The sequence below is a fragment of the Rana temporaria genome, chromosome 1, assembly GCF_905171775.1.
Source record: "Rana temporaria chromosome 1, aRanTem1.1, whole genome shotgun sequence".
Lineage (NCBI taxonomy): Eukaryota > Metazoa > Chordata > Amphibia > Anura > Ranidae > Rana > Rana temporaria.
Window position 1 is genome coordinate 425,437,062 of NC_053489.1, and position 26,610 is coordinate 425,463,671.

The 26,610-nt window shown below is 43.7% G+C and overlaps 1 protein-coding gene across 9 annotated transcripts in view; it reads right to left on the reverse strand.

Moving 5' to 3' along the window:
* The window catches only part of NRG1 (neuregulin 1), a 944,897-nt gene that overhangs the window by 201,956 nt on the left and 716,331 nt on the right, over window positions 1-26,610 (reverse strand). Inside the window, exon 1 of one of the 9 annotated variants that reach the window (XM_040325334.1) lies at window positions 522-972. The exons of the other annotated variants lie outside the window; for them this stretch is intronic. Within the exon in view, the coding sequence (XP_040181268.1) occupies window positions 522-636 (115 nt within the window). The 5' untranslated portion in view covers window positions 637-972. Of the gene's footprint in view, window positions 1-521; window positions 973-26,610 lie in introns of those variants that run through there. 9 annotated transcript variants of the gene reach the window in all.

Below are 26,610 nucleotides of genomic sequence, written 5' to 3' on the forward strand. Positions count from 1 at the left end.
TGAGGTGGGATACCTGAGGCAACTAGTAAAAGACCCGGGCAATCATTACAGAGTTTTGGTAGCATTTGTCACTCAGTAAGAGCCCCGGGACACGTGCCCTGTGTACCAGAGTCTTGCAATAGCCGTACCCAGCACGGGTGACTCCAGGCACGTCTAATGTCATACGGTGACAGCTGCAGGTAATGCTCATGACGTCAGCGGCATGCTCAGTGGGTCTTTCCGCCGCTGGGAAATGCTGAAATGACGGCGGCGGCGGCTCTTTGCAGGGAATCCCCTCCGCCTATACTCATATGTGACCACTGGAGGGCAGCTTAGGAAAGCAGATGGAGCCCGGTGACCGTGGTTAGCCGGCAGCCCGTTGATGTAAAGCGAGGAGCTGTCAGTAATGATCCCGGAGGAAAGCATGGATCGGGAGAAGTGCCCGATCAGTAAATGAGATCGGTGTGATCGGTAAATGAGATCCCTGACACTACACGTACAGCCCAGCCTGTCATCACCGCTGATAAGAGGAGATCACTCACTTGGAATGTCATCAGTACGAGGGGGTTCCTTCTTATCCTTCTTGTCCTTCTTGTCCTTTTTGCCTTTGCCCTTTTTCCCCTTTGGCTCCTTAGCCTCCTTCTTTTTCTCGGCCATGTCCAGAGATCGGATCCCTGTAGGTGGTAAGGTGTGATGTATCCAATCCAGAGTGGGTCTTGTGGAGGGTCGCTGTGCCACACTTCTGTCCTCAGATCCACCAATCACAAGTTATGGGGACAGAGCCAAACACTCATCCAGATCGTGTACAAAGCTGATGATCAGGTTAATAAATAAAAAATAAAAAGTGTATTAAAGGTAAAAAAAACAAAAAAAGAATAAAAATAATAATAAAAAATCCTTTTGCATGCAATGTTTAGTCCCTTGCACTGGTCCCAGGGTTGGAAGCTTCTCACTCAGAGTGGAGGAAACTTTCTCTCTCCCATTCCTGGGAGTTTGCAGGAGTTTTTGTAGTCAGCACCCACCTACACTGGAACGTATGTCACTGGACGGCCCCTAGGTGGAGCTATGCTAATTCACAGCTGGGGACACCTAGTGCCTCCTGATCAGAGCACAGCTCATAGACATGTACTGACAACACTGCTCACTGCTGGCCTCACACCACTCTGCACATTACACATGATCACTGATCTCCTATCAGTGATCATTATATTACTATCCCATACATGTACTGACACCACTCTGCACACTACACATGATCACTGATCTCCCATGGTCATACATTGTATTACTATCCCATACATGTACTGATACCAATCTGCACACTACACATGATCACTGATCTCCCATGGTCATACATTGTATTATTATCCCATACATGTACTGACACCACTCTGCACATTACACATGATCACTGATCTCCCATGGTCATACATTGTATTATTATCCCATACATGTACTGACACCACTCTGCACATTACACATGATCACTGATCTCCCATGGTCCTACATTGTATTATTATCCCATACATGTACTGACACCACTCTGCACATTACACATGATCACTGATCTCCCATGGTCATACATTGTATTACTATCCCATACATGTACTGATACCAATCTGCACACTACACATGATCACTGATCTCCCATGGTCATACATTATATTACTATCCCTTACATGTACTGACACTACACATGATCACTGATCTCCCATGGTCATACATTGTATTACTATCCCATACATGTACTGACACCACTCTGCACATTACACATGATCACTGATCTCCCATGGTCATACATTGTATTACTATCCCATACATGTACTGACACCACTCTGCACATTACACATGATCACTGATCTCCCATGGTCCTACATTGTATTACTATCCCATACATGTACTGACACCACTCTGCACACTACACATGATCACTGATCTCCCATGGTCCTACATTGTATTATTATCCCATACATGTACTGACACCACTCTGCACATTACACATGATCACTGATCTCCCATGGTCATACATTGTATTACTATCCCATACATGTACTGATACCAATCTGCACACTACACATGATCACTGATCTCCCATGGTCATACATTGTATTACTATCCCATACATGTACTGACACCACTCTGCACATTACACATGATCACTGATCTCCCATGGTCATACATTGTATTACTATCCCATACATGTACTGACACCACTCTGCACATTACACATGATGATCACTGATCTCCCATGGTCATACATTATATTACTATCCCTTACATGTACTGACACTACACATGATCACTGATCTCCCATGGTCATACATTGTATTACTATCCCATACATGTACTGACACCACTCTGAACACAGCACATGATCACTGATCTCCCATGGTCATACATTGTATTACTATCCCATACATGTACTGACACCACTCTGCACATTACACATGATCACTGATCTCCCATGGTCATACATTGTATTACTATCCCATACATGTACTGATACCAATCTGCACACTACACATGATCACTGATCTCCCATGGTCATACATTGTATTACTATCCCATACATGTACTGACACCACTCTGCACATTACACATGATCACTGATCTCCCATGGTCATACATTGTATTACTATCCCATACATGTACTGACACCACTCTGCACACTACACATGATCACTGATCTCCCATGGTCATACATTGTATTACTATCCCATACATGTACTGACACCACTCTGCACATTACACATGATCACTGATCTCCCATGGTCATACATTGTATTACTATCCCATACATGTACTGACACCACTCTGCACATTACACAGGATCACTGATCTCCCATGGTCATACATTATATTACTATCCCATACATGTACTGACACCACTCTGCACATCACACATGATCACTGATCTCCCATGGTCATACATTGTATTACTATCCCATACATGTACTGACAACACTCTGCATACTACACGTGATCACTGATCTCCCATGGTCATACAATGTATTACTATCCCATACATGTACTGACACCACACATGATCACTGATCTCCCATGGTCATACAATGTATTACTATCCCATACATGTACTGACAACACTCTGCATACTACACATGATCACTGATCTCCCATGGTCATACATTGTATTACTATCCCATACATGTACTGACACCACTCTGCACATTACACATGATCACTGATCTCCCATTGTATTACTATCCCATACATGTACTGACACCACTCTGCACATTACACATGATCACTGATCTCCCATTGTATTACTATCCCATACATGTACTGACAACACTCTGCATACTACACATGATCACTGATCTCCCATGGTCATACATTATATTACTATCCCATACATGTACTGACACCACTCTGCACACAGCACATGATCACTGATCTCCCATGGTCATACATTGTATTACTATCCCATACATGTACTGACACCACTCTGCACATTACACAGGATCACTGATCTCCCATGGTCATACATTATATTACTATCCCATACATGTACTGACACCACTCTGCACATTACACATGATCACTGATCTCCCATGGTCATACATTGTATTACTATCCCATACATGTACTGACACCACTCTGCACATTACACATGATCACTGATCTCCCATGGTCATACATTATATTACTATCCCATACATGTACTGACACCACTCTGCACATTACACATGATCACTGATCTCCCATGGTCATACATTATATTACTATCCCATACATGTACTGACACCACTCTGCACACAGCACATGATCACTGATCTCCCATGGTCATACATTGTATTACTATCCCATACATGTACTGACACCACTCTGCACATTACACATGATCACTGATCTCCCATGGTCATACATTATATTACTATCCCATACATGTACTGACACCACTCTGCACATTACACATGATCACTGATCTCCCATGGTCATACATTGTATTACTATCCCATACATGTACTGACACCACTCTGCACATTACACATGATCACTGATCTCCCATGTTCATACATTGTATTACTATCCCATACATGTACTGACACCACTCTGCACATTACACATGATCACTGATCTCCCATGGTCATACATTGTATTACTATCCCATACATGTACTGACACCACTCTGCACATTACACATGATCACTGATCTCCCATGGTCATACATTGTATTACTATCCCATACATGTACTGACACCACTCTGCACATTACACATGATCACTGATCTCCCATGGTCATACATTGTATTACTATCCCATACATGTACTGACACCACTCTGCACATTACACATGATCACTGATCTCCCATGGTCATACATTGTATTACTATCCCATACATGTACTGACACCACTCTGCACATTACACAGGATCACTGATCTCCCATGTTCATACATTGTATTACTATCCCATACATGTACTGACACCACTCTGCACATTACACATGATCACTGATCTCCCATGGTCATACATTGTATTACTATCCCATACATGTACTGACACCACTCTGCACATTACACATGATCACTGATCTCCCATGGTCATACATTATATTACTATCCCATACATGTACTGACACCACTCTGCACATTACACATGATCACTGATCTCCCATGGTCATACATTGTATTACTATCCCATACATGTACTGACACCACTCTGCACATTACACATGATCACTGATCTCCCATGGTCATACATTGTATTACTATCCCATACATGTACTGACACCACTCTGCACATTACACAGGATCACTGATCTCCCATGTTCATACATTGTATTACTATCCCATACATGTACTGACACCACTCTGCACATTACACATGATCACTGATCTCCCATGGTCATACATTATATAACTATCCCATTACTATCCCATATGCAAGCAGTCATGGTGACCACATACACTTTGATTTATTTATTTTATCCAATCGATGTGTGATCCAATCTGTGAACAGCCATCACTTTCTTCGATCAGACAGGGTGGAATATTATCAATAGTTTTGTAGTAGCACTGTGGATACAATCGTATTTCGATCACATTATAGCACACGATCACTAATTATTAATCGAAATCCACTGCCCCATGTTATCCACATTGACTGAATTGGTTGTCACCTATAGATTGATTATTCCTATTGGTAGAGATCAAAAGGAAGACTAAAAATCAAAGCATGTATGGCTACCATAAGACTCCATTTGGATTGGATTCAATCAAACTGAGTCGATCAGGCAGGGTGGAATATTATCAATCGTTTTGTAGTAGCACTTTGCATACAATCGTATTTCAATCAGATTATGACAAGCGATCAATAAGTATTGATCAAAATCCACTTCTCCATGTGTGCCACATTGACTGAATGGGTTGTCATCTATAGATTGATTATTATCGAAAGAGATCGATCGGGAAAAAGGAATCAATCGTTTGTCAAAGCGTGTATGGCCACAATAAGACTCAATTTAGCTTGGATTCAATCTGAGTCGATCAGGCAGGGTGGAAAGTTGCAGCGATTAGCAGCACTGATGCTTGTTCAATAATTCGATCCTATTTTGATCAATCTGATTATGAGATCAAGCAGTGAAAACAGATATACAGTCAATCATTTTCAATCGTATTTTCCACTATCAAGTGAAATCCACTTTCCCATGTGTGTCATATCGATCAAATGGGTTGTCACCTATAGACTGATTATTCCTATCGGAAATGATCGATCGGAGAAGAAAGTAATCATTTGTCAGTGTGTATGGTGACCATAATATTCCATTTAGATTGGACTCAATCAAACTGAGTCGATCGGGCAGAATTGGAAAGTTGCAGCGATTAGCACCACTGATGCTTGTCCATTAATTAGATCCTTTTTCGATCAATCCGATTATGAGATCACACAGGGAAAACAGACATACGATCAATCATTTTCGATCGTATTTTCCACTATCAAGTGAAATCCACTTCCCCATGTCTGTCATATCGATCGAATGGGTTGTCACCTATAGATTGATTATTCCTATTGGAAGAGATCGATCAGGATAATAAATCAGTCATTTGCCAAAGCATGTATGGCGACCATAAGACTCCATTTAGATTGGATTAGATCAAACTGAGTAAATCAGGCAGGGTGGAAGATTATCGATCGTTTTGTATGCGCAGCTGTTTATCAAACACACATTTTCAGGAAAAAATAAATATTTTAATGAGTTTTAGTAAACACAAACCAAATATAATTTTTGGTAAAACATAAAAGACGATGTTATGCCAAGTAAAGAGATACCAAACATGTCACAGTCATGCTTTAAAATAATGTACAACTGTAGAATGGCGCCAAACGACAGTACCCAAAAATCTCCATAGGCGATGCTTTATAAGCCTTTACAGGTTACCAGTCTAGAGCTACACAGGAGGTCTGGTGCCAGAATTATTGCTCTTGCTCTGACATGTGTGGGGATCAGTGGTGGTGCGTCCATAGTGGGCGCAGGAGCGCCGCCCCCTCTCTCCTGCACCGTCACTCAACAATACATAGATTCATACATTGCATGAATCTATGTATTGTCGCCGCTGCCGTCCACTATTCAGGTGGCCCCCTGTTGAGTGATGGCCATCTGAATAACAGCGGTGGGTGTGTTTTGGAAGTGTCTATCAGAGCCAGCAGCTCTGATAGGCTTCCCGATAACAGCCTGTGGGCTCTAATCGGCTTCCAAGCGGTTAACCAGAGGGCGCACAAGGTGTGCGTTCCCTGGTTAACACTGACACGCGTCTCAGCCAATTAGGTTTACAGGGTCTGGTTACCGGTCACCTGATTGGCTGAAGCGACATCGAGGGCGGGAGAAGACACAGAGGGATCGTGGAGGATAGCTGACCCGAGAAAGGTAAGTGCCGGGTGGGGGGTCAATCTGGTGGTATTTTGGGGCAATCTGGCGGCATTTTATGGAGCAAACTGGCGGCATTTTATGGGGCAAACTGGCAACATTTTACGAGGGGCAAACTGGCCGCAATTGATGGGCACAGTGGCGACAATTGATGGGCACAGTGGCGACAATTGATGGCACAGTGGCTGCGCTTGATGGCACAGTGGCGACAATTGATGGGCACAGTGGCGACAATTGATGGGCACAGTGGCGACAATTGATGGCACAGTGGCTGCGCTTGATGGCACAGTGGCGACAATTGATGGCACAGTGGCTGCGTTTGATGGCACAGTGGCTGCGTTTGATGGAACAGTGGCGACAATTGATGGCACAGTGGCTGCGTTTGATTGCACAGTAGCTGCGTTTGATGGCACAGTGGTGACAATTAATGGCACAGTGGCTGCGTTTGATGGCACAGTGGCTGCGTTTGATGGCACAGTTGCTGCATTTGATGGGCACAGTGACAACAATTGATGGCACACTGGCTGCGTGTGATGGCACAGTGGCTGTGCTTGATGGCACAGTGGCTGTGCTTGATGGCACAGTGGCTGTGCTTGATGGCACAGTGGCGACAATTAATGGCACAGTGGCTGCGTTTGATGGCACAATGGCGACAATTGATGGCACAGTGGCGATAATTGATGGCACAGTGGTGACAATTGATGGCACAGTGGCTGTGTTTGATGGCACAGTGGTAACAATTGATGGGCACAGCGAGGCTGAAATTTATGTTTTTTTTTTTGTTTGTTTGCACCCCCCCAAATATTTTGAGCACCAGCTGCCACTGGTGGTGATACCTCATATGTGAGGTGCGAACATTGCCTAAATATGCACGTAGAACCTACATGCGTGTTCGCATTGGTGCATGAGCCCAGAGGATGGGGCGTTTTACTTTTTTTTCTTTTTAACTTGTACCTTAATTTTTTTTTGCTGCAACTTTTATTGCTATCACAAGGGATGAACAACATCCCTTGTGATAGCATGGGCCATCACAGGTCCTCTTTACGAAGAGATCCTGGGTCTGTTGTTAGACCCCATATCTCTCTTCTGTCCTCCCAACCATCTGAACAAACTGAGATTGGTGTGATAGGACACTTGTTCAATCTGATAACAGCTTTGTTTAAATAAGACTGAAACCAGAAGTGATAAAATTCTTGTTGCTTCAAGTGTCTGACATCACAGAGAATCGCTGGCTGAAAAAAAAATAGACATGATCCTGGTATAACCACTTCAACCTTAGGTCATTTATAAATGGCCTAAGAAGGAAAAAAAAAACAAGCGGTGTGAAACATTGTAACAACACGGCCCCTTCACAACATAAACATGTGGCATGGGCTTGTCTGGATGAGCCCTTAACCCCTTGCTGACTGCACAGTAGTCATCATTTCTGCCAGCCAGTCATATGATGTCCTCCTGTGATCACTGTGTCACTAGGACATAGCTGATCACAGAGCGGGGTAAAGGGCAAATCACAGTGGCCTTTTACCACATGATCAGCAGTGTCCAATCACAGCTGATCACAATGTAAACACAAGCCAGTTATCGGCTGTCGGTAATCGAGAGCCAATAACTGGTTTGCAATATGCCTTGTACACACAATCAAAATTTTCGATGGAAAAAGTCTGACTGACTTTTTCCATCGGATATTCCGATCGTGTGTAGCCCCATCTGAGTTTTTTCATCGGAAATTCCAATGAATTCCATCAGAGTTTAGATATAGAACATGTTCTATTTTTCTGGCTTCATCCGACCGACGTAAGTCTCCTACGCTGTCGTATCTTGGGTGCATATTTACGCTGGCCGCTAGGGGCGCTTCCATTGCTTTACGCGTTGAATATGTAAATGACCTAGATACGCCGATTCACGAACGTACTTATGCCCGTCGCAGTAAGCTACGCCGTTTACGTAAGGCGTACGTCCGGCGTATAGTTATCCCTCATAAAGCAGGGGTAAGTCATGTAGGGTATGGACGTCAGAACAGCCGTCGGATTTTACGTCGTTTGCGTAAGTCGTACATGAATGGGGCTGGGCGTAGGTTACGTTCACATCGAAAGCATTGAGCCGCCGTATCTTAGGGAGTATATGCGACGTGATTCTGAGCATGCGTGCGCATGCGCCGTTCGTTCGGAAATTCATTTACATGGGGTCACGGCTAATTTTAATACAACACGCCCACTACCTTCGTAATTTGAATTAGGCGGGCTTACGCCGACCCATTTACGCTACTCCAACGTAACTTAGGGAACAAGTGCTTTGTGAATACTGGCCTTGCCTCTCTATGTTATGTTGGCGTAGTGCATATGAGATGCGCAATGCCCGCACAAAAATACACCGCTGTCTCTGAATCCTGGCCTTTGTGTGGTGGAAAACTAACACTGCACATCACCCTGAACACACCATCCTCACCGTGAAACATGGTGGTGGCAGCATCATGTGGGGATGCTTTTCTTCAGCAGGGTCAGGGAAGCTGGTCAGAGTTGATGGGAAGATGGATGAAGCCAAATACAGGGCAATTTTAAAAGAAAACCTGTTAGAGTCTGCAAAAGAATTGAGACTGGGGCAGAGGTTCATCTTCCAGCAGGACAAGGGCCCTAAACATACAGCCAGAGCTACAATAAAATGGTTTAGATCAAAGCTTATTCATGTGTTAGAATGGCCCAGTCAAAGTCCAGACCTAAATCCAATTGAGAATCTGTGGCAAGACTTGAAAATTGCTGCTTGCTGACGCTCTCCATCCATTCTGACAGAGCTTGAGCTATTTTGAAAAGAATAGAAGAATGGGCAAACATGTCACTCTCTAGATGTGCAAAGCTGGTAGAGACATCCCCCAAAAAGATTTTCGGCTGTAATTGTAGCGAAAGGTGGTTCTACATCTACAAAGTATTGACTATTATTATTTATTTGTAAAAAAAAAATTGAAAACCATTTATCATTTTCCTTCCACTTCACAATGGAGTCCCAGTCAGTCCCTGGTGGAGTGATATATGCACACTGCCTCTCACATGCTTGCTGTAGGAGAACTTGGTTATTGGGAAGCAGGTACAGCAAAACCTTGGTTTGAGAGTAACTTGGTTTGAGAGTTACAAGACAAGCAAAATATTTTAATACATTTTGCCTTGATATAGAAGCAATGTCTTGATATAAGAGTAACGTCATGTCACAACTGAGTATACAAGAGAAGAAAGGCACCTCTAAGTGTAGCAATATGGTTACATTTAACCACTTCAGATCCGCGCTATTGACAAAAGACGTCAACAGCGCGGCTCTCAAGTGCCGGGTGGACGTCTTTGGACGTCTTTTCAAAAGCATTACCCGCGCGCGCCACTGGGTGGCGCGCAGCGGGTAAACACTGTCGCGGCGCATCGATGAAGAGCCGATGCGTGTACCTGGCGGCCGCGATGTCCGCCGGGTACACGCGATCGGCGGTGACACAGCAGGTGACAGCAGGGATGTGGAGCTCTGTGTGTAAACACAGAGCTCCACGTGCTGTCAGAGGAGAGGAGACCGATCTGTGTCCCTTGTACATAGGGACACAGCATCGGTCACCTCCCCCAGTCAGTCCCCTCCCCCCACACAGTTAGAACACACCCAGGGAATACATTTAACCCCTTCCTCACCCCCTAGTGTTAACCCCTTCCCTGCCAGTCACATTTATACAGTAATTAGTGCATTTTTATAGCACTGATCGCTGTATAAATGTGAATGGTCCCAAATTTGTGTCAAAAGTGTCCGATATGTCCGACGCAATATCGCAGTCCCAATAAAAATCTCAGATCGCCGCCATTACTAGTAAAAAATAATAAAAAATAATAATAATTATGTCCCCTATTTTGTAGGCACTATAACTTTTGCGCAAACCAGTCGCTTATTGCAATTTTTTTCTTCCAAAAATACGTAGAAAAATACGTATCGGCCTTAACTGAGAACATTTGAAAAAAAAAATGGGATATTTATTATAGCAACAAGTAAAAAATATATATATTTTTTTTAAATTCTCGCTCTTTTTTTGTTTATAGCGCAAAAAATAAAAACCGCAGAGGTGATCAAATACCACCAAAATAAAGCTCTATTTGTGGGGAAAAAAGGACGTCAATTTTGTTTGGGAGCCACGTCGCACGACCGCGCAAATGTCAGTTAAAGCGACGCAGTGCCGGAAGCTGAAATTTCGCCTGGGAACGAAGGGGGTTTATGTGCCCAGTAATCAAGTGGTTAATGAAGGTACAACATTTAGAAACTTATTGCTACACTTAGAGGTGCCTCTCTTCTCTTTTATATCCTGATATACAAGTGCTTTGGATTACACGCATGTTTCTGGAACGAATTATGCTTGCAGACCAAGGTTGTACGTTCTTCCACTGGACAAGGTCCGTGTTATCTAACTCCTTCTGCTGCTCTAACTCTGCTTTATCTCACCAAACGATTGCTACATACATGCCTGGTAATCCCTCTCCTTCCTCACAGAGCTCTCTCCACTGCCATTGACTCGCTCCCTCCTGCTGGACACTACACCTCTGTCTACACTTCTAGTGCGCAGTAATTTCAACGCTTTCACACAATATGTCCGATCTCCCCGCACTGATTACATTATGTATTTTCTTCTGTTATGGGCTCTCCCCTCCATAAATGTACACTACAAACATCACTGCAGCCTCAGATCTCTTCACAAGTCCACACTCCACACATGTCTGTCTTGCACCCTTTCCATCCCAGCTCACTTTTTATCTCTGCCAATTGTCCTGTTGCCTAAAACGTTTTCTGCAACTCTTCAAGCTGCCCATAGATAAGTGTTTTTTTTTCCTTCAGCCAGCAGTCTGAATGAAGAACAGATTCCCTCATCCACGCAATGTCCGCACCAGCACATTGTATTCTGACATCAAGGCCTGGCAATATCAGAATACACTTATCATCAGCTGCACTTAAAATGGTAGTAAGCTCTCATTTTTTTTTATCTACAGGTATCTACATAAAGCTTACCTGGAGGAAAATTATATTGGCCAGATTCAGAGAGAGTTACACTGGCGTATCAGTAGATACGCCGACGTAACTCTGAATCTGCGCCGTCGTAAGTTGAAGTGTATTCTCAAACTGAGATACACTTAAACCTAGCTAAGATACGACAGCCTGCGCCGTCGTATCTTAGGGTGCAATATTTAGGCTGGCCGCTAGGTGGCGCTTCAGTTGAGTTCGGCATAGAATATGTAAATGACTAGATACGCCTATTCACGAACGTACGTGTGCCCGTCGCAGTAAAGATATGCCGTTTACGTAAGGCGTTTTCAGGCGTAAAGTTATTCCATCAAATAGCTGGACTAGTCAATGTTAAGTATGGCCGTCGTTCTCGTGTCGAAATTTGAAAATTTTATGTCGTTAGCGTAAGTCGTCCGTGAATAGGGCTGGACGTAATTTACGTTCACGTCGAAACCAAAACGTCCTTGCGGCGTACTTTGGAGCAATGCACACTGGGATATGTACACGGACGGCGCATGCGTAAAAAACGTCAATCACGTCGGGTCACCCCCCATTAACATAAAACACGCCCCCTCATCCTAATTTGAATTAGGCGCGCTTACGCCGGCTCCATTTACGCTACGCCGCCGTAAGTTAGGAGGCAAGTACTTTGTGAATACAGTATTTGCCTCTCGGACTTAAGGCGGCGTAGCGTAAATACGATACCCTACGCCGCCTTAAAGTTGCGGCGCTGTCTCTGAATCCAGCTATATATCTCCTAAACATGCACCATTTAGGAGATATTCTATCAAGCAGCAGACAGTGATATCAGAGCGCGTGCACTGGTCATATGTGTGCCACAGACAAGACATCATTGCGGCTCGGCCGATCAAGTGGCCGCAGCCCACGAGCACAGAAGGAAGACCAGGGGAAGATGGAAGTCTCTGTAGCGTGGACAACATACCACTGGAGGGCTTCATTTTAAGGTAGGTCCCTCATAATGTGTTAGTATGCAGCGCATACTAGCATATTATACATTTGCCTTGCAGGGGGAAACACATGATTGCCGCAAAGTAGGTCAGCATTTTCAGGGTTAACATACCACTCCCTCAATGCCTGTCGAAACCAGCAATGACAGCTGCACATCTCAGCAAGCCTTTACAGCACCCTTTAAGCCCCTCTTCCTCCCTCAGAGCCCCCCTACATCCCTTTAGTTCCCTGCACCAACTCATTCCTAACTGGAGAACGTGTTTCCTCATTCCCTTTCTCTATCTCAAAAGTGAGACATCAGGGGTCTGTTTAAACCCCTGATATTTCACCAAAGACTCCCCAACAGCATTGTGAAAAACATGTAATATGTTATAAGTAAAAGCCACACCCAATAAGTATCATATTTCATTGCTCCCAACTGTCCCTCATTCCTCCTCATTTGTCGATCATTTTAGTCAGATCTATATAGATGTATAAAAAAGGCACGTTTTATCTATCAAAAAGTGTTTTCTAGCACTAAACCTTTCATCTGATTTCTAAATTGCCTCATTTGTAAATTCCAAAATCCAATTTAAAAGAAATAGTAGTGGTTAAAAAAAGCACTTGTGGGTTCAACTAATATTGTTTTTTATACAATTCTCTTTTAAGGGGGCGTGGCCAGGGGTGTGTCCTATGCCTGCATACTTTTGCTGACAGGTGTCCCTCATGCTCATCTCAAAAAGTTGGGAGGTATGTATTTTAGCCCCACCCACTGTTTGCCAAGGTCACCATCTCCCTTATAAGGGCCCTATGTCATTACTTTGCCCAGAGGCCTATGATGATATGAAAGTGGTTGTATACCCCTTTAGCACATTTTCACCTACAGGTAAGCCTTATTATATTAATTAATTAATATCTCTTAAACATGTACAGTTTAGGAGATATTCACCTTGCATGCAGCCGCTGATGTCATTGGCGCAAGCGCTCTGAAGGTCCGGCGGACCCTGCTGGAAAATCAGAGCTCCTTGCTGGAAAGAAGACTCCGGGGAGTGACGTCATCGCGGCTCCGGCCACTCACAGCACTGGAGCCGTGAACCCAGCAGAATGTGGTGCATACTAGCTCATTATGCCTTTGCCTTATATTTTTTTTTTTTTCCTTTTGGGTATACAACCAATTTAAGATGGCACTGACATCTCAGCACAATAAAAAGCACACCCAGTTTTTACTGCAGTACGCTGCACACGCCTCACTTTCTTGTTCTTGCTCAGGGCCCAACATATGGTTCTGCACACAGGCCCAATTACTTTCAAAATCACTATTAACACATATTTTACTTCGGGATAGAATGCTGAATGCTACACGTTTCAGTGCAGCGTGCTGCATTCCACACCCTACTCTCCCAACCAACCCTCCCCCTAAAGTTGGTGGCATATTCACCCTGACATGACCTTGCCCCGCTATGGGCACCAAACTGAGTTTTTGCCCCGGGTGACAGAATTTCTAGCTTTGCCACTGGTTTGTAATGCAAGTCTTTATGATTCAATGTGATCAGGGGTGCGGCAAGGGTGAGCCCTTTATTAAAACATTTTATGCTAAAAGGAGTTCCTTGATGTGATCTGATAAAGTTGGAAAGTGCGCTCTTAAAAGGTGATTAGCACGACAGTTCCTGGATTTCTTTCAACACACCTTTCCTTAAGGGCCCATTCACACCAAGTGCACTGGGCTTCCCAGTACAGTCCCGATGCTTACACAAGAAAAATGTCTTTATGTCCGATGTGTTTGGTTCACATCATTGCACTGCAGTGCTGTACACTTAAAAAAATAGAACATGCTGTATTTTAGTCACAGCGCCATGTGGCAACGCACTACCCTGCATCACAATGCGCTGGGGTGAATAAACATGAATGTCATTTTATTACTATGGCCGCCGCTGTATCACGGGAGCGCGCTCGCAAAAGCTTTCCACCATGCGAGCTCAATCGCATGAAGGTAGAAAGCTTTTGCGAGGAGGAGCCGAGACAGCCGCCGAGGGACCCCCAGAAGACAGGATTCGGGTCCACTCTGTGCAAAACGAGCTGCACAGTGGAGGTAAGTATAACATGTTTGTTATTTAAAAAAAAAAAAAAATCTGCCTTTAGTGTTCCTTTAACTCCAGTGATACTATGGGCCAGATTCACGTAGGAGAGCGTATATTTCTGCGGGCGTAGCGTATCCTATTTACGCTACGCCTCCGCAAATTAGCCAGGCAAGTGCTGTATTCACAAAGCACTTGCTCTGTAAGTTGCGGCGGCGTAGCAAAAATTGGCCAGCGTAAGCCCGTGTAATTCAAATGTGGACGAGGTGGGCGTGTTTTATTAAAATGAGCCGTGACCCCATGCAAATGAAGCGCCGATCGTACGGCGCATGCGCGCGCATTCTCAGTATCACGTCAAATTGACTCCCTAAGATACGCCGGCTCAATGCCTGTGATGTGAACGTAACCTACGCACATCCCCATTCACGTACAACTTAAGTAAACGACGTAAAAAGATACGCTTGTTCCGACGTCCATACTTTGCATTGGCTGCGCCTCATTTAGCAGGGGTAACTTTACACCGGACGTAAGCCGTAAAACGTAAACGGCGTAGCAGGCACAAGTACGTTCGTAAATCGGTGTATCTACCTAATTTACATATTCGACGCGTAAATCTACGGAAGCGCCCCTTGCGGCCAGCGTAAATATGCACCCAAGATACGACGGCGTAGGAGGCTTACGCCGCTCGTATCTTGGCCAAATTAATGCGTAACTGATTCTAAGAATCAGGCACATAGATACGACGGCTCACATTCGGACTTACGACGGCGTACGTGGAGATACGCCGTCGTAAGTCCTTTGTGAATCTGGCCCTTTGACTTTAAACAGTGAATTTGGACCAAGCTGGACCAAATTAATTATTTCCTTTACTAATCAATGCAGTGGCTGTCATTGTTGTATAAACTTTAAGTAGGTGGGTCAGCCTGGTCCAAACAAATAGGTAGATTCAGGTACGGCCGTGCAATCTTAAGACGGCGTAGCCTAGCGTGTTTACACTACGCCGCCTTAAGTAAGAGAGGCAAGTACATGATTCTCAAAGCACCTACCTCCTTACTTAGGGCGGCGTAGTGTAATCGCGGCGGGCGTAAGGGCGCCTAATTTAAATTGGTTGGAGGGGGGCGTGTTGTATGGAAATGAGGCTTGACCTCATGTTTTTTGACGTTTTTTGACATTTTTTGCTACTGCGCATGCGCCGGGCGCCTACATTTCCCAGTGCGCATTGCGGCTAAGTACGCCGTACGGGCCTATTGATTTAGACGTGGACGTAAACGACGTAACTCCCGATTCGCGGACGACTTACGCAAACGACGTAAAAAAATCGAACCTTGCGGCGGGAACGGCGGCCATACTTTAACATTGTTATTCCACTTCATAGGTGGAATAACTTTAGGCCGCCTAAGGCCTTACGGAAACGACGTAATTCGACTGCAGCGGCTACTGATAAGCCGGCCTAACTTTCTGAATCTACCTAAAACTATTTAAAGTCATGGGGCCAGATTCACAAAAGAGATACGATGGAGTATCTCAGATACACCATCGTATCTCGGATTTTTACTAGTCCTATCTATGCACCTGATTCATAGAATCAGATACGCATAGATAGGGCTGAGATCCGACAGTGTCACACTGTGTTACACTGTCGGATCTTTTTTTTGATTTAAAAATGGCGCCGGGGGCGTTCCCGCTGATTTACACTGAATAATATGTAAATCAGCGAGATACGCGAAATTCACGACCGTACGCGGACCCGACGCGGTGTTCTTACGTCGTTTCCGTAGCGCGGTACCCGTCGTATACTTACCCATGCTAAAAGCAGGGGTAAGTATTGTTAAGTATGGCCGTCGTTCCCGCGTCGATTTTGAAATTCCCTACGTCGTTTGCGTACGCCGATTCACGAACACGCGCGTCGCAAGTCCCGCTCACGTAGCAACCACTGACGTCCTATTGACGTCAGTGGGAGCAATCACGCCGGGAAATTCCCCGGACGACGCATGCGTATTTAAATCGGCGCGGGAGCGCGCCTGATTTAAATATGACACTCCCCTAGCCGCGGAATTTGAATTCCGCTGGGGGAGTTAGGATCCGCCGTCGCAAGTTTGGAGGTAAGTGTTTTGTGAATTTGACACTTTCCTCACAAACTTGCGAGGGCGGATCTTAATTCACATAGGTTACACGGATCTAAAGATCCGCTAACCTTTGTGAATCTGGCCCATAATATTCCTGGAGTTAGGCTTTAATGGGTAAAATACAGGGACAGTGGGAGTATAGCGATCTCCGATGAGGGTAGTATATACCTAAAAGACATTAAAGTTTGGTTTGAAATAACTAAAGCTGTATGAAGCTCATTGGAACAAATACATTACAATTATGATTATAATTATCATACTTTTTTGTCATGATTTTCACTGCAGAGTCTTTTGCCCTGTACACACGATCGGTTCGTCTGATGAAAACGAACCGATGGATTTTTTCATCAGATATCCGATGAAGCTGACTTTCATCAGTCTTGCCTACACACCATCGGTTAAAAATCCGATCGTGTCCAACGCGATGACGTAAAACACAATGACGTGCAGAGAAAAATGAAGTTCAATGCTTCGAGCATGCGTCGACTTGATTCTAAGCATGCGTGGATTTTTGACCGATGGATTTCCCCACAGACGATTTTTTTCTATCGTTTTTTTAACCATACCAAAATTTTAAAACAGGTTCTATTTTTTTTCACCGATGGGAAAAAAACTGATGGGGCCCACATCCGTTCGTCCGATGATAACAGTCCATCGGTCCGTTTTCATCAGACGAACCGATCGTGTGTACAGGGCATTAGGATTTTCATAAAATGATGCTAGTCATTAACAATTTTGAGAAAGTTACAATTTAAAAATGGTCCATTGTTGCCTATTGCATAATTTTATTTTAAAACGTTTACTGTATTAGTACAAAAGGCAATAATGAGGTTGTCTATTCACCAGTCTCACATGCTAGATAACCGCTTTCTGCCCACGCTATAGCTGAAAGACAGCTATAACGTGGGCCTCCAGTTCTGGGAGAATGTCCATGGACGTCATCTCACGTATGAGCTTTTACACACCCCCTGGGACATGCATCAGGTGCGCACTGTGACCGTTGTGACCTTTGGACACAGCTGACCACAGAGCGGGGTAAAGGGTCAATCACAGCGGCCCTTTACCATCTGATCAGCAGGGTACAATCACAGCTGGTCACATGTAAACTGACTTGCCAGTTATCGACTCTCCTTTGCTCACAGGAGGAAAGGAGAGCTGATTTGACAGGGCACAGTGGATACAGTGGGCCAGATTCAGATAGATTAGCGGATCTTTAGATCCACGTAATCTATCTGATTTACGATCCGCCGGCGCAATTTTGAGAGGCTAGTGCAGTATTCACAAAGCACTTACCTCGAAACTTGCACCGGCGGATCGTAACTCCCCCGGCGGAATTCAAATTCCGCGGCTAGGGGGAGTGTAGTATTTAAATCAGGCGCGTCCCCGCGCCGATTTAAATGCGCATGCGCCGCCGGCTAAATTTCCCGGCGTGCATTGCTCACACTGACGTCGCTAGGACGTCATTGTTTTCAGCGTGAGTGTAACCTGCGTCGGGCCGAATTCTGAATCGACGTACGCAAACGACGTTAAAATGTAAAACTCGGCGCGGGAACGGCGGCCATACTAAACAAAGGAAACGCTGCAGTTACCCCTGCTATAGCAGGGGTAACTATCCGCCGGAAAAAGCCGAACGCAAACGATGTGAAAAAAAAGCGACGGGCAGGCGTTCGTTACTGAATTGGCGGTTCTCCTCATTTGCATATCCGACGCGTAAAAAACCGAGGCGACACCTAGGCCGGCGGGAGATTGCAGCCTAAGATCCGACGGTGTAAGTCACTTACACCAGTCGGATCTAAGGGAGATCTATGCGGAACTGATTCTTATGAATCAGTCGCATAGATCCGACCGTCGGATCTCAGAGATACGACGGCGGATCAGGAGATACGCCGTCGTATCTCTTGATGAATCTGGCCCACTGTTTACACTGATAATCAGGGCACTGATAATCATTATCAGTGCAGTTTGACAGTGTCCATCGGTGCAAATTATCAGTGTCCATCAGTGTCACCTATCAGTGCTCATCAGTGCCACCTATCAGTGATACTTCATCAGTGCAGCCACGCCAGTGCCGATCAGTGCAGCCTCATCAGTGCACATAAGTGCATCAGTGACCATCTGTGCAGCTTATTAGTGTCCATAAGTGCTGCCTCATCAATACCCATAAGTTCATCCTCAGCAGTGCAGGTTCATCAGTGCATATAAGTGCACATAAGTGTAGCCTCATCAGTGCCTATCAGCGTAGCCTCATCAGTGCACATCAGTGCAGCTTCAGCAGTGCCCATGTTGGATTTCTCATTACTTTCTATCAAACATGGAGAGGGCAATTACCAAGGAGAGACACGGTGAGCAATAGCACCTAACCCTTCCTTACTCTATCAAGAACAAAAAAAAGGTTTTGCTATACATACGTTTTAAGCAATTCATCTTTGCACTTATCAAGCAGATCTAACAAAAATGATTCAAATGATATAGTTTACAGACCAAAAAGAAGCAAGTAAGAGAAGCTCATTAAATACACTTTTATGTGACAACAACCCAATCCTATTGTAATCTGAATGTGGCAATGTTCTTCCGCAGGCTTATTTCATCAAGAAGCCTTCAGCCCTTTAAGTGATCATAGATAACATTGATAACATAGTCATCACATGATCCAAACCTACCCTGACTGGTTCCTGATCATCAATGAGTAGAAGTCCGTGACAAATTGAATTGAGAACTATGCAAAGTGTCAGCAGGTGGCTGTCAAGGGGAAGATGTTAAGAAATCCCCACAGGGGGCATCATGCTAGGGGGCATTCATGTATATAGTGCAAGTGGGAAAGGGTTAAATATAAGCATTAGACATTTCATGGGTTCTCTTCAATACACAATTCTGAAATGTTTGCTACATACTGGTAAAGCTCAAGGTACAACATCCGTTTACTTTACTAAGAAACAACACAGTACGAGTCTTGGGAATAAGGTGTCATATTTAATTTGTCTGACAAGTGAATTTTCATTTTAACCAAACCGTAGGATGGATCAACACGACATTCAGAGACTGATATTATAAAGTCACCAGGAAGCGATGATAAAAAAAAGGATTAACAAATCACTTCAGTAAAAATGTATCATTTCCTTAAGGTGGAACTTCAGGCAAAAGTGAAATACATAGCTGACATGTTTATACAGTATATGTTATATATATATATATGTTGTGAATAAACATTATATGGTTTAAGGGGAGACAATGATATTGTTTACTAACTCTCTTTTTATCTGAAAAAGTTTATATATTTTTTTTTTAACAAGCTTTGTTTGTATATTATTAGGTGGATTCAGGTATGCGGGCGCATAGTTGCGGCGGCGTAGCGTTTGGCATTTACACTACGCCGCCGTAAGTTAGCGAGGCAAGTACATGATTCACAAAGTACTTGTCTGCTAAGTTACGGCGGCGTAGCGTAAATCGGGCGGGCGTAAGCGCGCATAATTTAAATTCGGCTGAGGGGGGGGGGGGTTTATGCTAATGGATGGTGACCTTACGTGATTGACGTAATTTAAGAAAGGCGCATACGCTGTCCGCCTACATATCCCAGTGTGCATTGCGGCAAAGTACACCGCACGGGCCTATTGGTTTCGACGTGGACGTAAATGACGTAAAACCCTATTCACGGACGACTTACGCAAACGACGTTAAATACGTAAACGGCGTATCTGTACTGCGTCGGCCGGGCGTACGTTCGTGAATAGGCGTATCTAGTGATTTACATATTCTACGCCGACCGCAATGGAAGCGCCACCTAGCGGTCAGCCTAAAAATTACACTTTAGGATACGACGGTGTAAGACACTTACGCCGCTCGTATCTGAGCCTAATTTAAGCGTATCTGGTTACCAGAATACGCTTAAATTTGCATCTGCGCAGATTCAGACTTAGGCTGGCGTATCAGTAGATAAGTCTTTCTGAATCTAGCTATATGACTACCTTGACATATTTCCTAGCAACGCATACTGTGTATATTGCTAAATATATTACATTGCATCATAAAAGCGTAAATGTATTGACCACAACATTTACAGCAATGGGTTCCTAACCTTTAACATAATTTGAAAGCTTACAACCAACTTTAGGTACATGTACGTCGTCCAGCCTGTTCTGGGTAAGGGGCACTTGCATGCTAAAGCAGGATTTTGTCACCAGGTCCCAGCCAACGATTTATGGAGGAGACCTATTGATTGTCTGTAGCCAATCATAGCACAGAGCCCTTTGTACACAGGTCAGCAATCTGGCTGTTAGTAAAAGCAGCATAAAATTCCACACATTACACTTGTTAGGCACACCCGTTAAACCCTAATGCCGCATACACACGATCGGTTTGTCTGATGAAAGCGGTCTGATGGACCGTTTTCATCAGATGAACCGATCGTGTGTGGGCCCCATCGGTTTTTTATCCATCGGTGAAAAAACTAGGAACTTGTTTTAAAATGATCTGATGGATAAAAAAAAACGATAGAAAAAAAAAACATTGTCTGTGGGCACGTCCATCGGTTAAAAATCCACGCATGCTCAGAATCAAGTCGACGCATGCTCGGAAGCATTGAACTTCATTTTTCTCAGCATGTCGTTGTGTTTTACGTCACCACGTTCTGACACAATCGTTTTTTTAACTGATGGTGTGTAGGCGCGACGAACCATCCGTCAGCTTCATCGGATAACTAATGAAAAAATCCATCAGACCGTTTTCATCGGATGAACCGATCGTGTGTACAGGGCATTAGTTTCCCCTTGATGGTAACCCATTCAAAGCTAGTGTCATTAATACAGTGTACAGTATTATATCTGACCACTGTAGTAGTGTCACTATTGATGCCAGTTAGTCAGTTAGTGTATCTCTCAGCAAGGGTTTGTTAGCGCCAGATTGTCCACCACACTATCACAGTCCCACTGAAAGTCGCTAATCACCACCATTACCAGTATGTCGTCATGGCTGCATACATTCCAGTATATGTACTGTATACCATCGTTTGTAGACGCTATAACTTTCACACAAACCAAATTATATACCCTTTTTTTTTAATTAACCAAAGACATTTTTTAGAATACATTTTGGCCTAAATGTATGGAGAAATTTGAGATTTTGGCCCAGATCCACGAAGCAGTTACGTCGGCGTATGTATTGATATGCCGCGTAACTTCTAGGATGCTCCGGCGTATCTTTGTTTTGTATCCACAAAACAAGATACGCCTAAAGCTGGGCTAGATCCTACTGACGTACGTCTTAGTACGCTGTCGGATCTAAGGTGCATATTTACGCTGGCCGCTAGGTGGCGCTTCCGTTAATTTCCGCGTCGAGTATGCAAATGAGCTAGATACGCCAATCCACAAACGTACGTCCGCCCGTCGCATTTTTTTACGTCATTTACGTAGGGCTTTTTTCGGCGTAATGTTACCCCTGCTCTATGAGGCGTACGCAATGTTAAGTATGGACGTCGGGCCAGCGTAGAATTTTCCGTCGTGTACGGCGTTTGCGTAAAACATTTGCGAATAGGGCTTTTGCGTAAATTACGTTCACGTCGTCTAGGCATTGAGCGGGCGTAATTTTATTTGAAAATTTGACGTGATACTGAGCATGCGCGCGCATGCGCCGTACGAAAAAAGCGTCATTTACGTGGGGGTCAAGCTTATTTTACATAAAACACGCCCCCCTGTTCATCATTTGAATTCCGTGCCCTTACGCCGGGAGATTTACGCTACGCCGCCGTAATTTTAGAGGCAAGTGCTTTGTGAATACAGCACTTGCCTCTCAAAGTAGCGGCGGCGTAGCGTAACTACGATACGCTACGCCTGCCTAAAATTACGCCGCCCTACGTGGATCTGGGCCTTTATTTTTATTTATTTGTTATTGGATATGTTTTATAACAGAAAGAAGAAAATATTTTTTTTTTTCAGAATTGTTTTTTAAATCTTTATATAATAAAAGATAAAAAAAAAAAAAAACACAGTGGTTTCAGAAAAAGAAAGCTCTTTTTGTGTGAAAAAATATATTTAAAAAATATATCAATTTAAATTGCGTACAATGTTGCATGACGCCAGTTAAAGTAGCGCAGTGTTGAATAGCAAAAAGTGCCCTGGTCATGAAGGGGGTAAAACCTTTCAGAAGTCAAATGGTTTAAGTGAGAAAGGATTAGAATTTTCACCAAGCTTTTGTTTTTTAATTATTTATTGCCTGTGTCCTTGCTGGGGAGATTTCCCCTTAATTCTCATATGATCAGCAGTTAAGGAAGTTGATAAAAGTTCTACCCAGCATGGGCACAGATATAAATGAAAAAAAAAAAGACGTGGCATCAAACTTTTCCCACTTGAAAGAGTTTGGCTGCAGTTTCATTACTGTGGCGTGTAGACATGTGCGTTCCCGTTCGTAACGAATGGATTTTCGTACAAATTTGTTAGTTTTCGTACATTCGTATCAATTCGAACATCCGAAAAGCTGAAAGAACCAAAATACGAAATTTACGGAATTACGAATAAGCAAAATAATGAACAAGCGAAAATACGAATGTATGATTGGACAATCTTACTAAAATACGAAACACCGAAAAAGCAAAAGAACGAAAATGACATCTATAACGAACGATTTGCATTCCGTATTTTAAATCCTTTGTCTGTTCGTATTTTCATTCGTATGTTCGTATTTTCATTTGTGTGTTTTGTAAATCTGTTTCGTTGTCTGTTCGTAAATTTGTGTACTTGTATCATTCTTTTGAATGGGCAATGAACAGTGTAGTTAGTGAGTGATTACTTAATATCTTAGCCAATATGCTTATCTTTTTTGTGCTGAGTCACATTGTACAGTGTAAAGCCTCGTACACACGATCGGACTTCAAACAAACTTTCCGTGGATTTTTGTCTGAAGGGAGTTGGCCGGACTTTTGAAACCGAAAAATTTTGTCCAATAGAGCGTATACACAGTCGGATTTTTTGGAAAACGCTAATTTTGACGTTTGTTGGCAAAAAGTCAGACTGTGTGTACGGGGCTTAAGAGAAAGTATATCTTAATATGGATTAGCCGTGTGTTGCTATGTATTTACGAAAGTAAAAAATTATGAATCCATTAAACGAAAATTATTATCTAACAAAATTACGAATTTCAAATCAACGAAAATAAATTAGACAGAATTACGAATCATTCAGTATAAACTAAAATAAAACTGTTACGAAAATACGAACGGGTCCGAATAGGAAAACTTGCGTCTTACGAAATACGAACGTGTCCGAATAGGAAAACTTGAGTCTTACGAAAATACGAACGGGTCCGAATAGGAAAACTTGCGTCTTACGAAATACGAACGGGTCCGAATAGGAAAACTTGCGTCTTACGAAATACGAACGGGTCCGAATAGGAAAACTTGAGTCTTACGAAATTATGAATCTTTACGAATCTACGGAACGAGACGAAACTTTTTGTTGTGCAGACGAAACGGAACAAAAAAATACGAAAATGTTTGTTGTGCACATATCTAGTGGCGTGTTCTTGTTTGTCAGAATTCTAGCCAAAGTATTGCTTATTTCAGTTTGATCATTAAATCATGTTTTTTCCAGCAGATCCCTACACTGTCCTAGGGGACATTGTAGAAGCACCATGTGGACATGAATAATAACATTACAATTAGGGTTGTCCCGATACCACTTTTTTAGGACCGAGTACAAGTACCGATACTTTTTTTCAAGTAGTCGCCGATACCGAATACCGATACTTTTTTTAAATGTGTCCCCAAATGCAGCCATGTCCCCCCCATATGCAGCCATGTCCCCCACATATGCAGCCATGTCCCTCACATATGCAGCCATGTCCCTCACATATGCAGCCATGTCCCTCACATATGCAGCCATGTCCCTCTAGCCATGTCCCTCACATATGCAGCCATGTCCCTCTAGCCATGTCCCTCACATATGCAGCAATGTCCCTCTAGCCATGTCCCTCACATATGCAGCCATGTCCCTCACATATGCAGCCATGTCCCTCACATATGCAGCAATGTCCCTCTAGCCATGTCCCTCGATGCGGCGGCAGCGACGGGGGGGGGAAGGGGGGGGAAAGTATTCTATTTAGGTATCGGGGGTATTTGCGCGAGTACGAGTACTCCCGCAAATACTCGGTATCGGTCCCGATACCGATACTGGTATCGGTATCTGGACAACCCTAATTACAATAATGAAAAACAAATTCAAACTAAAAAACGTATGTCATACTGTATATTTAAACATATACTGTATGCTATGGTCATTGTTGGCTTGTGTGTTGTTGAATTTCAGTTTGAAGAATTTGACATTTTTTATTTAAACCTTTCAATATGGGAAGAACAGTTGCCAATCTCATAGGGACGAGAGATGAGACCACTCCAAGACCCAGTGCCAAGAGGATGCTTCTGGCTGAAGACATTTTAAGGAAAACTATACATTTGTTTTATTTGTTAGAATAATTCATTAAAACTCCACCATGTGACCACTGTCAACAGGACAGAATTAAGGTAAAAATCTAGACATTTCAGTTGTCTCCTGAAGAAGATTAGAAGGCAAATCTCCCAATGAGGAAACTTGTCCTGGTGACAACTATGGATGAAATGATTTCTCAGTTTGAAGATATTTTCTTTCATTTCCTAATGTACAGGTATCTACATACAGGAAGTGGCGGTTAATTACCCTGGTGGGACAGTTAAAATGCAAAAAAAAAGTTTGGGCTTTAAATACACTTTTATTGCAATGTGTATTATTACTGCAGCATGGACATTAATCACAGCTGTTCTCCCCTGGCAAACAACATTCTACCAAGTTAAACTGTAATTAAAAAAAAAAATGCTGAGAGGTAGGATTTTTATGACAGAAGATTCTATTGATCCTTGCATGTTGCACATGCTCAGTACATCGTACATTTAAGGCCTCGTACACACGACGGGACATGTCCGATGAAAACGGTCCGCGGACCGTTTTCATCGGACATGTCCGCTGGCGGATTTTGGTCTGATGGCTGTACACACCATCAGACCAAATTTCCCGCAGACAGCGAACGCGGTGACGTGGCCGCGCCGTAGCCGCGACGTTGACGCAGCGACGTGCGTGACCCTGGAAGGTCCATGCTTCCGCGCATGCGTCAAATCACTTTGACGTATGCGAGGGCTTTCGGCCGAGCGAACATGTCCGGTGAGTCGTACAGACGACCGAACATGTCCGACGGACAGGCTTCCAGCGGACACGTTTCTTAGCATGCTAAGAAACATTTGTCCTCTGGAAACCTGTCCGATTCGCCAGAAAATTGTCCGGTCGGCCGTACAGACGACCGAACATGTCCGCGGAAACTGGTTCGCGGACCAGTTTCAGCAGACATGTTCGGTCTTGTGTACGAGGCCTTAGTCATCGCTTTGTGCCATAAAGACCCCACTAGCATGGCAGAATATGTGTTGTTTAACCCTAACAAACTATTGCATTGTATAACTTTCGTGTCCTTCTGTAATTGGCCGACCCAAGGGGGCTGACCCGAGGGTGGTTCCCTAATGATGAATGTATAAGTATTGTCTGTAACCAATAAACCATTGTAACCTTCAGTCACCATAA